The sequence below is a fragment of the Arachis hypogaea genome, chromosome 13 (assembly GCF_003086295.3).
Source record: "Arachis hypogaea cultivar Tifrunner chromosome 13, arahy.Tifrunner.gnm2.J5K5, whole genome shotgun sequence".
Lineage (NCBI taxonomy): Eukaryota > Viridiplantae > Streptophyta > Magnoliopsida > Fabales > Fabaceae > Arachis > Arachis hypogaea.
Genome location: NC_092048.1, coordinates 44,560,428 through 44,574,898, shown reverse-complemented (window position 1 = coordinate 44,574,898; position 14,471 = coordinate 44,560,428). Strand labels below are relative to the sequence as shown.

At 32.3% G+C, this 14,471-nt stretch overlaps 1 protein-coding gene across 1 annotated transcript; it reads left to right on the top strand.

Annotated features, from left to right (window-relative positions):
* The first annotated feature begins 874 nt into the window (after positions 1 to 874).
* LOC112738254 (scopoletin 8-hydroxylase) lies at positions 875 to 5,123 on the top strand. Its single transcript, XM_025788608.2, has 4 exons — positions 875 to 1,049; positions 1,521 to 1,913; positions 3,442 to 3,784; positions 4,616 to 5,123. The coding sequence occupies exons 1-4, from the start codon at positions 943 to 945 to the stop codon at positions 4,859 to 4,861; spliced, it is 1,089 nt and encodes a 362-aa protein (XP_025644393.1). The 5' UTR covers positions 875 to 942; the 3' UTR covers positions 4,862 to 5,123.
* Positions 5,124 to 14,471: the final 9,348 nt, after the last annotated feature.

Here is a 14,471-nt window from a genome sequence, read left to right as displayed (position 1 = left end):
ATTTAGTCCGCGGGCTAGTCTGTTTAACCCATCATCTTTTTTCGGGTTAATCAGACTCATCTCGTTTAGCCTGAAATTTAAACAAGTTTAATTTTAAAGACAAAATTTTCTAATTTAAATAGATAAACAAACTAACCTGATAAGTTTGATCCATTTTAACGCTCTATTCAGTGAATATTTATTATCATATATATGTCCAATTTAATAGAACAAGTCATGTCAGGAAAATGATATTTCTTACTAATGACATTAACGAGACCATGGTTACGGATTCAAGTCAATGCTATTTATTAACAAGCTTAATTATTAGTAGAGATTTTTTTCTGTTGTTTACAGTATTATGTTTTTTAATTGAAGATAGAGAGATTCAAATTTGTTTTTAAGTGAAGATGAAAAGACTACGTTATTTAAATTATAATTTGTTAGTTTACAGTATTATTTAGTTCAATAGATTAACAGTTAATTTATCATAAATCTAAATTTTATTAAAGATTTATCATTAACTAATAAGCGGCTACATATATAAAGACAAAATTAAAATTCTACAATTTAAATAAACGAATCAGCTAATCATGACTAATTCAATTTAATTTTTCCGTAGACAGCTATAGTCCACGTTTTAGACAACAAACATGTCACAACAGCAACCACAAAAATCTATATTCTCTGTTATGTACCAAAGTGCGACCTGGCCTCTCTCATTAGTCTATCTAAATATTTAATGGTTGGTAGAATTATGATACGTAGTCAATACCCTAATTATTATAGTCTCCAAAAAAAAAAAAAAAACCCTAATTATTATTTTCATTTTTTTATTCTCGTAAATCGTAATTAGACGGACCTACTAACTTAACCCGCAATATAAATAGGGACCATGCTTTTTGCATCAGAGCATAGTAATTCACATTCCATATCAAACACAAATTTCACTTAATACCCATAATGGCTCCAACTTTTAGCACTTCAGATTCACTTTATGAATTTGTTGTCAAAGAGGGAAATGGTGTTAAAGGCCTAGTAGACTCGGGTTTATTAGAGGTGCCAGAAAGGTATGAAGTTATGCAATATTGATACTTTAAGTAATTTCACCGTTATATCCCTATGCAAGAATATAATAAAACATTGGTTTGGATATTTCTGATTAATTTTTTAATATAATCAGGGGAGTTAAGAGAAGGTGACAACGGCCTTCTTCTTTAAATAATTTGAGTCTTGGCTTAACCCTACAAAGGCGGATTCAAAAATCGTATGAAGGGACTAAAAATTCAGTAAAAAAGAAAAAATAATTCAAAAAAAAATAAAGAAGATTATATCCGAAAATCCAAAATTAATATAGAAAATAATATGAATGCGGTTCAAACCCAATACATGGAGGTTGAAAATAGCCTTGGGCGGGTAGGTGGGTGTGTATGACAAAAAAAAAAGTGTTAATTTAGATAATTAGATACCACCTTAAAATTATATGAGCTAATTGATGTAAATATCTTCGAATTATGTTCAATTGTGTTTATATTTCATAGGTACGTACAACCCGAAGAAGAAAGAATCAATAAACTAAGAACAAGAAGACATAATATTCCACCAATTGACCTATCAAAACTGAAGGGTCCAGATCACAAGAAGGTGGTGGATGAAATAGTTAGAGCAGCCGAGACAATTGGATTCTTCCAGGTGGTGAATCATGGTGTTCCTTTGGAGTTGTTGGAATCACTCAAAGATTCATCACACAGGTTCTTCAACTTGTCACCTAAGGAGAAATCTCTATTTTGCCCTGGGGTGAGTCCAAGTACAAAAGTGAAGTATGCCACTAGCTTTGCACCTGAGAAAGAAACAACGTTAGAATGGAGAGACTATATTAGTATGGGGTATACCACCGATCAGGATGCTCTACAATATTGGCCAAATCAATGCAAGTATGAACTTCTCTTTACTTTCTTGCATTTTTCCATCAAAGATTAAGTGTTTTTTTTTTTTTTTTCACACGTGAAACTAGTATGTTCGAATTTGATTATGTTTAAAGTTAAATTAATCTAAACACACTAAGGGCTCGTTTGGGAAACTCTAGAAGTAGTTTTTTTTAACTTTTGACTTATGAAAAATAATAGTATTAATGTCGGGTGCAATTTTTAAAATCAAATTGCAACTTTCTAAAAAGCTATTTTGGAGCTTATAGAGAAGTTAAAAAAAAATGACTTCTCATAATACTTCTACTTTTCATTACATTTCTTTAAAATAAACACTTTTAGAGTTAAAAATCCAAACACAAAATAACTTATTTATAAGTTACTTTTAACAGAGTCATTTATTGTTTAAGTTATTTTATCAAAATGAGCTTAATTAAGTTAGTTACCCAAACTGGACCTAACCAATGTTAAGGTCAGTAAATTTTTAATCAAGCTCACTAGAGAGACAAAAAATTAGTCAACTTCACATAATAATAATAATAATAATCATTATTAGACTACAGCGAAACAAATCTTCTCATGCACTATATATATATATATATATATATATATATATATATATATATATATATATATATATATCCTACCTTGTATCCTATTTACTTTTTTTTTTCTAAATTTTAAATCTTAAACTTTAACTTCTAAATACTAAATAATAAATTTTAAAATCTAAATTATAAATACTAAATTTTAAACTTTAAATTAGTTTTATTTTATTTTATTTTCAAATATTTTTTTACTTAAATTTTATTGAATTTTTTTATTGTTTTTAGTTTCGGACGTTTTTATAATGTTCATTTCTTTTCAATTGTTAACTGATTTTCAACTTAATTGGTTTAATTAATGTTGAACTTCCTAGACTTTTTTTTAAAATATGCATTATTTTTAATTAAAAGTTACCTGTATGCTGTATAATAAATAGACAACGGTGGGAGAGTAACATTGAAAGTTAAAATTAATGATTGGTTTACAAAGTCTCACAAACAACTAACACATATTAAATGTGTCCCACTAAAATGAGAACCATTCTCATGGACTGAAAGTTGCAATTAAAAATCTAAATATTCACCAGAAAGGCTCATTTTTTTCAATGTTGAACAAAAATATGTATTACATCAGGATATTTGACTTTAGGTAAATTTAATTCTGCTATGATTTTTTTTTTCAGAAGATAAATTGACGTTTTGTCTAAACATTTTTTTTAATTAATTAAAAAGAAACGCCATTGACGTTTTTATTAAAAAATATTTGTTTGGATTTTAAAAATTATTAAACTACTAAACGGGACTACCGTTTTACTTTTATAATTTTTTTTTAATTATTGAAATAGAAAACGACATAGTCGTTTTTTTTTTTTTTTTTAAAATAGAATTTTAACGAATTAAAAAATAAAAATTACAGCGTCCCCAATTTGGTACAACACACATAATGAATAATTTTTGAGCAAATTAAAATATCCATCTGAATCCAATATCAGGGAAGCTGCACTTGATTATTTGAAATCCGCAAGCAAGTTGGTAAGGGACATATTAGAAGTGTTGATAGAGAGCTTAGAAGTGAAAGTACAAGAGTCAATAGTTGATATTCACAGTGGTATGAAGCTAGTCAACATGAATTATTACCCATCATGCCCAAATCCAGATCTCACTGTTGGTGTAGGGCGCCACTCAGACATTGGAGCTATCACAGTGCTTCTTCAAGATGACATTGGTGGTTTACATGTCAAACTTGATGAAGATAATAATAATAATCATAGAGAGTGGCTTGAAATTCCACCAATTCCTGGTGCTCTCGTCATCAACATTGGTGATACTATTGAGGTACATATGAAATAATTATTATTTTAGACTAATTATATTATTAAGTCACTAAAACTTTAAAGATAAGTAGATAGTGGAACTCACAACTACTCTCCTTCATCTTTTTTTATTCTTGTGTTCTCGCTTAAATCGCAAGTTCACATACATAAGGATATTTAAAATAAGAATAAATTTTTAATTCTGTCTTTTTGAAAAAGATAAAAATAAAAATAGAGGATAAGTTATTTTGATCTCTTAGCATTTTATATTAATAAATTCCTCCTTTTTATTTAAGAACAAGTGCTAAATTAGTTTTATAAGATTCATAACATGTAATAAAACTAGAACACTATTATATATCTCCGATCGTTTTATCAATGATGTAGGATGGATTTATCTAATAAAAAACTGTTTTGTTCTTTGTATTCTTTAATTTGTTTGGTGATGAAATTTATGTTTACTACTCTTGCAAACATGGTTCTATGATTCAAATAAAGTTAACTCTATTACGTGATTAATCTGGCTCAATAAAAAAATTGATTGACAATTTAATTAGTAAGAAAAAATGGCTAAAATAAATATATAATTATATTTAATAATATATTATTTTATTATATCTAATTCAATTTTCATTGAATCTTGTTGAGCTTCTAAAATTTTAACTGTCTAAATTTACTGGTTTAATTATTACTAATTTAGTTCTTAAAATCTCGCTTAAAAATAAATATTAGAGAATTCTAATTCTTTCTTCTTTTAGAACCTTCTTCGGTGAATTTACTTTAGACATAGCAATTATATATATAATTTTATTTTATTTGTTTTCTTTTCTAATAATGTTGTGCTTGGTGTAAGATACTAAGCAATGGAAAGTATAAGAGTGCTGAACATGTAGTAAGGACAAGCAATAAATCGAGGGTATCAGTTGCACTGTTTAATTTTCCAAAACCTACATTGAAAATTGGACCATTGGAAGAGCTTGTGAAGAAACATGGGGTGGCTCGTTATAGAGTTGTTTTGTTCCAAGATTATATGAACAACTTCTTTGCCAACACTCATCATGGAAAGGAGTCATCACTTGATTTTGCAAAATCAACCTAATAATTTGATGGGTTCGATTTGATCATCCACTTTGTAACTATAATTTATTTAAACTTTTTCAAAATGCATATTTAATCTCTAAAGTGATATGTGAGATGTGAAATATATTCATAACACACGGTTTGTGCCAATGAAACTTGGTTTCATGTCATAGTGCCTTAGTATATTGGTGGGCCACATATCACTTGTCATAAATATATTACCGGATTGGTCATAATAATACTGTAAAAACATTTGTGATGAATAAATAGAAATTATTTCATATCAGCCCAAAAATATTTTATTTTATATTTATTAATTATTTTTGTACTGTTGTAATAAATAAGTAATATTAGACGTAACACGTATGTAATAATTATAGATATTACATACATAAATTTATAAATATTAAATTAAAAAATAATTTTAAATTATTGTCTCTCTAATATTACTATAATACTAACAAGTGTCAAAGTACAATTTTAGAGATCATCAACATTGTTGATGATAATCAGTGATTAAGAGAAAGATGGTTGAATCTTGATCTCTTTTTAACTTGACTTGTATCTTTGCTTTTTTTAGAGTAAACACAGGAGATATTTAGATTTTGTCTCCTGACACGGTAGGAGTCAAAACAGAGTTGCTTGTAAGAATTGCTATAGTGAAACGTGTCTGAGTAGACAAATCAGTAGATACTTTATTTTTGTTTTCTGTATTGCAGAACTAGTAACAGAGAAGAGAGTAGAGAACGACATACAAATGTATCCTGATTCGGTTACCCAGTGCAATATAGCCTACATCCAGTCTCCATCACAACAATAATGGAATTTTCACTATCTTTTCAATAGATTACAATCACCAATTCTTCCTAGGATATATCCCAATCCTATTTGGAACAAGTCCAAATTCTAACTCAACCTGAACTTGACAAGGACTCACCCTAACTTTTAACTGTAAAGTGCTAACCCAACTTGTAAGAAAATCTCCTCAGGATCATGACACAAAACAAAAATACTAACAAAGGATTTCTGAAAATAACTTAGACTTTTTCTCCAAGTCTAGCTCTCTGCCTTTTTTTCGTCATTAGCTTTTTCTCACAAACCTCACCATGTTTGTCTTTTTTTTCAATGAAACTCAAACAGACTAAATTGAAAAAAAGAACTACAAAATGAAAACTATGAAAGAGTAGAACAAGAATAACTCAGGGAGGTATGGAGACCGAAACTATTGCTCTTTCTCTCTTACTTTCAATCCTTGGCCATTCACCCCTTATTATAGAGGAGTGAAGCTTCCAGGGCTTGAACCATCTTCAGCACTTAGTTTGTCTTCTTCTCCAACAATCAGAATTCGCAGCGGTGTGGTCAGAGGAGAGAGAGAAGACCGAGGCATTGACATGCAACCATACATTTCTCTTTCATCATTTTTCTTCAATCTTCTTGAATTCGGGCCATTGATCTTTGCTTTGACCCCAAGTTTGTTTCTTGGCCGTTGATGATGAACCACTGAACACTTTTGACTTCACTATCTTCATAGTTTCTTGAATGGTGCTTGAGACTCAGAGAATTTCTTTCACGGTTTCTTAGTGAAGCACAAATGGAAAAAAAAAATACCCTTTTATGATCTTTTGTTGCGTTGAGATCTTCCTCGACCGTTTTTCTTTTTCTTCTTGCTTGAGAATAGAAATAAGCTTTTCGTTCTTCTCTTTACCCTAACTCCAGAGATTTTTTTTTCTTCTTGGTACAAAGAGTGATGTGATAGAAAAAAAAGAAAGAGAGAGAAGAGAGAATTTGGTTCGGTGGGTGAAGAGAAATGTTTCAAATGAATTTTAATTTGTTTATCCGGTTAGTGACTTGGTTGAAGTGAGATTAATTTTAATTTGATTTTTTTCATTTGACTAGAGGCTTGATTTGTTATTGATGGAAGAAATTGTGATGGTAGCAGAATTATTTTCTTGGACCATTGTGTGTGAATTAGAACTTGGGTATTAGCTTCTTGTGCCAGCTTCTTAATTTCCTGTACACTAAACTAAATAACATTAAATAATTAATAATTAATCCAATAATATTTATTCATCATCTTATTATAGTTTAGTTGACTAAACTCAACAATCTCCTCCTTTATGATAAACATTAAAATGAATTGAAAGTAAAAGGAGAGGGGTTTTTAGAAAACTTCATTTTGATGTTTTCAGTATCATGAGGCTCCCCTTTTCTTTTGATTTCCAAGCTCCCCCTGAATGTTAGCTTTTTGCAACCTAATACCAACATATTATTTACAGAAAAAATGCCAAACATTCAAATATTTTCAAGGCTTCTATCCACTTTATCAATCAGTCTTGAAAACAAGCATAAATCTGATCTAATCCTATTATATCTTAATAAATGTCAAGCTGTGAATTTAAGAACATTTCAAATTATAAGCAGCAGCTTCATCCATCATATTCTAATAAGCTCTCATGTTTCAAATAGTTTATCACAATTCACAAATCAGGGGCAACCAAGGAAGCCACTTTAGGCAGCCACTTTAAATTCATTTTTCTTTCTCCACCTTTTGTTATCAATGAGGGTAACTTGCAAGAATCAAATCAACATGCAGACTAGAATAGCAACTGAACAATCATGTTAATGATCAAGTTAATAATCTAGTGCTATTACAGTTAACCCAAAATAGATAGTATTCAAAATAGTGTCCAAAAAGCTAAACAATAGTAAAGTAGAGTCTCAATGAAATTCAAAAATAACAACATATTAATCTTTTAACAGCAGCAGAGGACAAATATTAGGCATAAGAGCTCCCATCCTCAGTTCCCAAATTTTCTTCCTCTGACTCAGTCAATACTTGATCCTCATCTAGTGAGTCAAGGTACTTTAGAAGTACTTCAACTCTAATATGAGACTTTAGCAAGGATTTCTTATTTTGGAGTGCAAGTCTCCGAGATTGTTGGCTGGAATTGACCATTTGTTTGGTCATATTAACAAATTCTTGAAGCACATCTTTAACAATTCCATTAATCAAGTATTTGTGTAAGCTAGAAGTGCCTGCAACCGAATAAGGAGGGAGGCTTTCATCTTCAGTTTCTTCCATGATCGTATCCTTGGTGGTCTTAGAGCTTTTTTTTTTGGATTGCTTCATTGTACCACCACCTTTAAGTGATGAAAATTTTTTCTCCTCAGGCTCATTGCTTAGATCAACACCAAAATACTCAAAGATGCATGTCAAAAATATTCCATATGAAAGTGAAATATTCTTATCACTTTTAATGCAATCAAACATCTGGCGCATCATTAGATAAGCAAAAGAGATTTGAATTTTGTTGAGAATGGCATATAGAACCAGGGTATTAATGAGAGTGACCCTTTGATAAGAACTACTTTGGGGCAGCAAGATATGTGTGATGATATGGTAAGGTTGTGCATGAGAAGGACCTAGAGCTCTATGAGTGGGAGTTACACCATTCATGAGGGAGATGTTTTAACAAATGTTGGCCAGAACATCTTGGTGAGAAACTCGAAGATGATTATCCTACTTTTCAGAGACATAGGCATTAACTCCTACATCTGTGTAAGCAAGGAATTTAATGATGTTTTCATGATTTAAAAGTATTTGACAGTCTTTAACATAGGAGTGAACACAATCCTCACTATATTACATATTTGCATAAAATTCTCGGACCAAGTCAGGATAAATATATTTTCTGATTTCAAATAGCCTTTTCCAATCTAAGGCTAAAAAATTTTCAACAAATTTTATTCCTTTTTTAGCCAATAAATTTAAATCAGCAATATAAGAAGAACATAGAGGTCTTTCTGTGACAACGTCTCTGTGAAATTCAAAGTCCATGCAAGAAGAAAATCTTAGAGGATCAAAATGAGAATGAGGATGTTTTCCAAAATGGATTTTGAAGCAACAGGATCTGGATAAATGGGTTCTTTGATAGAGTGGAAAAAAGATTTTTTGTTACCTTTGGATGGATGTGAGGAAGGAACTAACCATCTTGGAGGACGAAAAATTGAACGAGGAGGAGGAGAAGATGGGAATTATTCTTCTGTCATGGGCCTTTTGGCTTTTGCTGCTTTAGCCATCGAAGAGTCAGCCTCTTGTGGAGCCGATGAAGGCCTAGGATGTGTAATCTTGGTTCTCCCCATAGAAGCCGGTGGTTGAGAAGAGTGTGAGGAAGAGGAGTATGAGTGAATATGTATGTGAGTGTGAGACTAAGTTCTAGGAGGAGGAGGTTTACGAGGAGGATGAATGGTTCCTATTCCTCTGCGAGTTGCAACTTTCTTTCTCATCATAAAAGAAAATAAAAGTGTTGTAGAATAAATAAATAAGGAAGAGGAAATAGATTTAAAACAAGAAATATAAATAGATAGCCTTAGTATTAATATTATATCTATCAATATAATTACTCAAAATAATAAAGATAATTTATATATGTAAATATATGTAGCAACGTGAAAGAGAGGAAGAAATATTAGTAATGTATAGAAAGAGTATTATTGCTGTGTATAAAGAGAGAGAGAATAATATTTATTATTGATTGTAGTGTGTTTCATTCAGAGGCTTAAGCCTCTACTTATAATGAAACATTTTCAAACTACATTTAATAGAGTCATCCTTGGTAAAGAGAGTTTCATTGGAAATGGGCATCCACATCAGTACTTATCACAACACTCCCCCTTGGATGACCATTTAGCATTATTGCCTCGTTAAAACCTTACTAAAGAAAAACCCAGTGAGAAAAAAACTTTAGTGAAGGAAAAAGAGTACAATATCCTTTAGTGATGGGACTGCCTCATTAAAAACCTTGTCAAGAAAAATCCAATGGGAAAAAAAACCTGACCAAGGGAAAAAGAGTACAGTCTCCCCCTCTTGCCGACATCATTTAATGTCTCAAAATCGGCACATCCCAATCTCATGTACCAATCTTTTAAAGGAGGATTTTGGGAGTGACTTTATAAATAAATCTGTCAGATTATTACTTGAGCAGATCTGTTGGATATCAATTGTCCCTTGATTTTGAAGATCATGAGTGAAGAAGAATTTGGGAGAAATATCCTTTGTTCTATCACCTTTGATGTATCTGCCTTTAAGTGGAGCAATGCATGTTGTATTATCTTCAAACAGGATAGCTGGAGCTATCTTATGATCAATCAGTCCACATGATGACAGAATATATTGGATCAAACTCCTGAGCCAAAAACACTCGCGACTTACTTCATGAATCACTAGTATTTCAGCGTGATTAGAAGATGTTGTTGTAATCGTCTGTTTCGTGGACCTCCAAGATATAGCCGTTCCACCATATGTGAACAGGTATCCTGTTTGAGATCTCCCTTTATGTGGATTAGACAAGTATCCAGCATCTGCATAGCCAACTAGTTGTGACTTGGATCCATATGGATAAAACAATCCATATCAACCGATCCATGAAGATATCAAAAGATTTGTTTGATTCCACTCCAATATCTTCTGGTTGGAGAGGAACTATATCTTGCTAGTAAATTCACAGCAAATGATATATTGGGTCGCGTATTATTAGCAAGATACACTAACGCTCCAATGGCACTAAGATATGGTACTTCAGGACCAAGGATATCTTCATTTTCTTCTTTAGGACAAAATTGATCCTTTTTCACATCCAAAGATCTTACGATCATTGGAGTACTTAATGGATGTGACTTATCCATATAAAATCTCTTCAAGATCTTCTCTGTGTATGTCGTTTGATGAATAAAGATGCCATTTTTTGTATGCTCGATCTGCAGGCCGAGACAAAATTTAGTTCTTCCAAGATCTTTCATCTCAAACTCTTCTTTTAAAGTTTTTATAATTTTTGGAATCTCCTCAGGAGTCCCAATGATATTTAAATCATCAACGTACACAACAATTATAATGAATCCAGATGCAGTTTTCTTTATGAAAACACATGGACAGATATCATTATTCTTGAATCCATTTTTGGCCAGATACTCAGTAAGATGATTATACCACATTCGTCCAGATTGCTTCAGACCATATAAAGATCTTTGTAATTTGACTGAGTATAACCTTGCGAATATTCATTGGATGGTTTAGATATTTTTAGTCCTTCAGGGATTTTCATATAGATATCCTGATCTAATGAGCCGTATAAATAGGCTATTACCACATCCATTAAATGCATATGCAGTTTATGATATGCGGATAAACTGACCAAATAACACAATGTTATCGCATCCACTACAGGGGAATACGTTTCTTCATAATTAATACCGGGCCTTTGTGAAAACCCTTGTGCCACAAGTCGGGCTTTGTAGTGCACAACTTCATTTTTCTCATTTTATTTTCTCAAAAATACCCATCGGTATCTAACAGGTTTTACATCTTCTGGTGTACGGACTACAGGTCCGAAGACTTCACGTTTTGCAAGTGAGTCTAATTCAGCCTTCATGGCTTCTTTCTATTTTGGCGAATCATTTCTTTGTCGACATTCTTTGACTGATCTTGGCTCAAGATCCTTACTTTCATGCATGATATTTAATGCCACATTATATGCAAATATTTCATTGACAATTGTCTTATTTCGGTCCCATTTCTCTCCTGTAAAGACATAATTTATCGAGATCTCGTCATTTTCACAATTCTCAGGTATCTGAACGTCTTCTGGCATTAAAACTATATCATAATTTTGGACAATTGCAGGTGTCTCTACTATGTCTTTTTCAACAGAAATAGTATTTACCTCTTTTCACTTTCGAGGATTTTTGTCTTTGGAACCGACAGGCCTGCCACGCTTCTGGCGTGTATTTGCTTCGGTGGCAATTTGTCCAACTGGGACATCAATTTGAATTGGGACATTTTCTGCTGGTATATAAGACTTAGTTATCCTCTTTGTATTGGAAAATGCATCAGGCAATTTATTTGCTATTCTTTGCAAATGTATAATCTTTTGAACTTCTAGTTCACATTGCCCTGATCGATGATCTAAATGCATCAAGGATGATGCATTCTAATTAAGTTCCTTTTCAGGAAGCTTATTCTCTCCCCCCTAATGTTAAAAATTTTGATTCATCAAAATGACAATCCGCAAATTGGGCTTTAAATACATCTCCTGTTTGTATCTCAAGATACCTCACTATAGAGGGAGAATCATATCCAACATATATATCCAATTTTCTTTGGGGTCCCATTTTGGTGCGATTAGGTGGTGCAATGGGAACATATATCGCACACCCAAATATTCTTAGATGGAGAACATTTAGCTGCTGGCCAAATGCTAATTGCATAGGAGAGAACTGATGGTAACTCGTTGGCCTTGTAATACCCTAACTACCAAAGCTCACGCTTCCGGCTGCGCAACTCTGATAGCTCGGATATTACGACGACACTTATACTATTTAATACTAAAATATGAGCCTGTTTGAAACTTTAAACCGCAATACCGCTCCCAAAAATATTTTTGATATACAACGTACATCCATACAACTTACAGAAACTAATAAAGAGTACATACATACATATATATATATATATATATATATATATATATATATATATACTATTTAATACTAAAATATGAGCCTGTTTGAAACTTTAAACCGCAATACCGCTCCCAAAAATATTTTTGATATACAACGTACATCCATACAACTTACAGAAACTAATAAAGAGTACATACATACATATATATATATATATATATATATATATTATTACAAGCATAATCCAATACAATTTCCTATCCCTCTTACAGAATATCTCAAGATAAAGGCGAGGGTACAAAGAATAATAATCTAAAGCAATATAGAGCATTTCAACAACAACTAAATAAACTCTTCGTGACTTCTGCGCCATATCCTGAAAGGGGAAAATGTAGGGGGGTGAGAACATCATCCTCGAAAGGGTTCTCAGTAGAGGGTTTTTGGGAATTACTGTAATAGGATACGTGAAGATAACCGCATCAGTGATTAATGACCGTCTTATGCCTCTTTTCAAAAACAACCGTTTACAATAAAAGAAAAATCTGAAATCTTTTCTGAAAGAAGAACAGTTCAATTCTCAAAACAGCACTGTCGCCATTAGAGGGTATTTGCGCCCTGTCGCCATTAGAGGGTATTTGCGCCCTGTCGCCATTAGAGGGTATCTGCGCCCTGTCGCCATTAGAGGGTATTTGCGCCCTGTCGCCATTAGAGGGTATCGGTGCCCTGTCACCCTTACAACCAGAGAGAAAACACAAGCATACTTGCATACAACATTCATCTCAGCCATCCGGCTTAAATTCACAATTCATTCGATTGCATACATGCATTTGTACTCAACCATGGATCACCATCCATCTCAGCCATCCGGCTCACGGTTCAATCCAGAATCAGCCAATATTGATAATCACACACAGCCATTCTGGCTCACGGTTCAATCCAGAACCAGTCAATATTCATAATCATACATAGCCATTCCGGCTCATAATAAAACAGCACCTCCACCATTCAACATCATCAAATTCATAAAACCGGCATTTAAGCCATAAATCACTTTTCTCAAGCCATTTCACTTTGAAATCAAATTTCAACTCTTTTTAGCCTTAGCTTTAAAGATCTCATTTCTCTAATCATCTCAGGCTCATAAGCCAAATTTACTCAAAGTGAGTTCCCTTTTTAAAACAAAGCCACTCTCGGCATTCTTTTTCCAAAACTTCCAAGACCATGGCAAGTTAAGGATTTATTTCAAAGTATTCAAAATCTCCCATCCAACAATGGAATTTTATAACAAAAGTCCTCGGCAGAGTCCCAAGTCTTTAGGGAAGGTCAACTTATATCAATTCCTTAAAATTCATTGAAACTCTTAAAATCATAGATTCTCGGTTCAAGTAAATAAAACTGAATATATTATGAAACCGATCATACAAAATCACAAGTTCCAACCCGGTCCAAAAATCAACTCATTTGAAACGGAACCGGTTCATTTGAATCAAATCACCTTCAGGTTTCTTTTTGGAATCCATTTTTCTAACTTTTCCAAAATGCCTCAAATTTAATTACTCAATCAAAAGTCTCGATTCCTTTGAAATCACTAAAAGCTCCCTTGTTGTATTGAAAGCAATATTAGAGCATCATTCTTTTCTTCAGTGATTCAAACGGTAAAAATAGTTCATTTCTAAATAAGTCGAACTCAAGGCATAAAGTTTACTAAATAAATTAAGCTTGAAAACATAAATGTTCTCTTAATAAATCAAATAATACAACTTCTCAAATCCAATCCTTTTTAAATAACTTTTTAAACAAGACTAGGATTTTGTAGAAATTTCGGCAGCACCTCCCCTAAAACTTGGACTTTTGCCACCCGGTTCGGGTCCCAACTAAACCGTTCCTCATTCCTTTTCAACAGCTCAAAACCAAAAATCAATTCAAAGCAAGCTAAATCCAACAATTGCCTCAGTGGCGTATCTCAAGGAAACCATTTCAAAATTCAACTCAATATCAACCGATTTAACTCATTTCCAAAGCTTTAAAGAATCGGTTCAGCAATAAATCATTTGTCCAAAACCAAGTCAATTAAAGTAAACCAGGCTGAATTCAAGAGTACATTCTATTTTTCACATTCCCAAGAAAATTAACTCAAATCAATCCTCAACGGATTAAACTCGATTTCAAAG

Coding starts and splice junctions, on each gene's coding strand:
- LOC112738254 (XM_025788608.2), top strand. CDS start 943: ATGGCTCCAACTTTTAGCACTTCAGATTCACTTTATGAATTTGTTGTC. Junction 1,050..1,520: donor TTATTAGAGGTGCCAGAAAG/GTATGAAGTTAT, acceptor TATATTTCATAG/GTACGTACAACCCGAAGAAG. Junction 3,785..4,615: donor ACATTGGTGATACTATTGAG/GTACATATGAAA, acceptor GCTTGGTGTAAG/ATACTAAGCAATGGAAAGTA.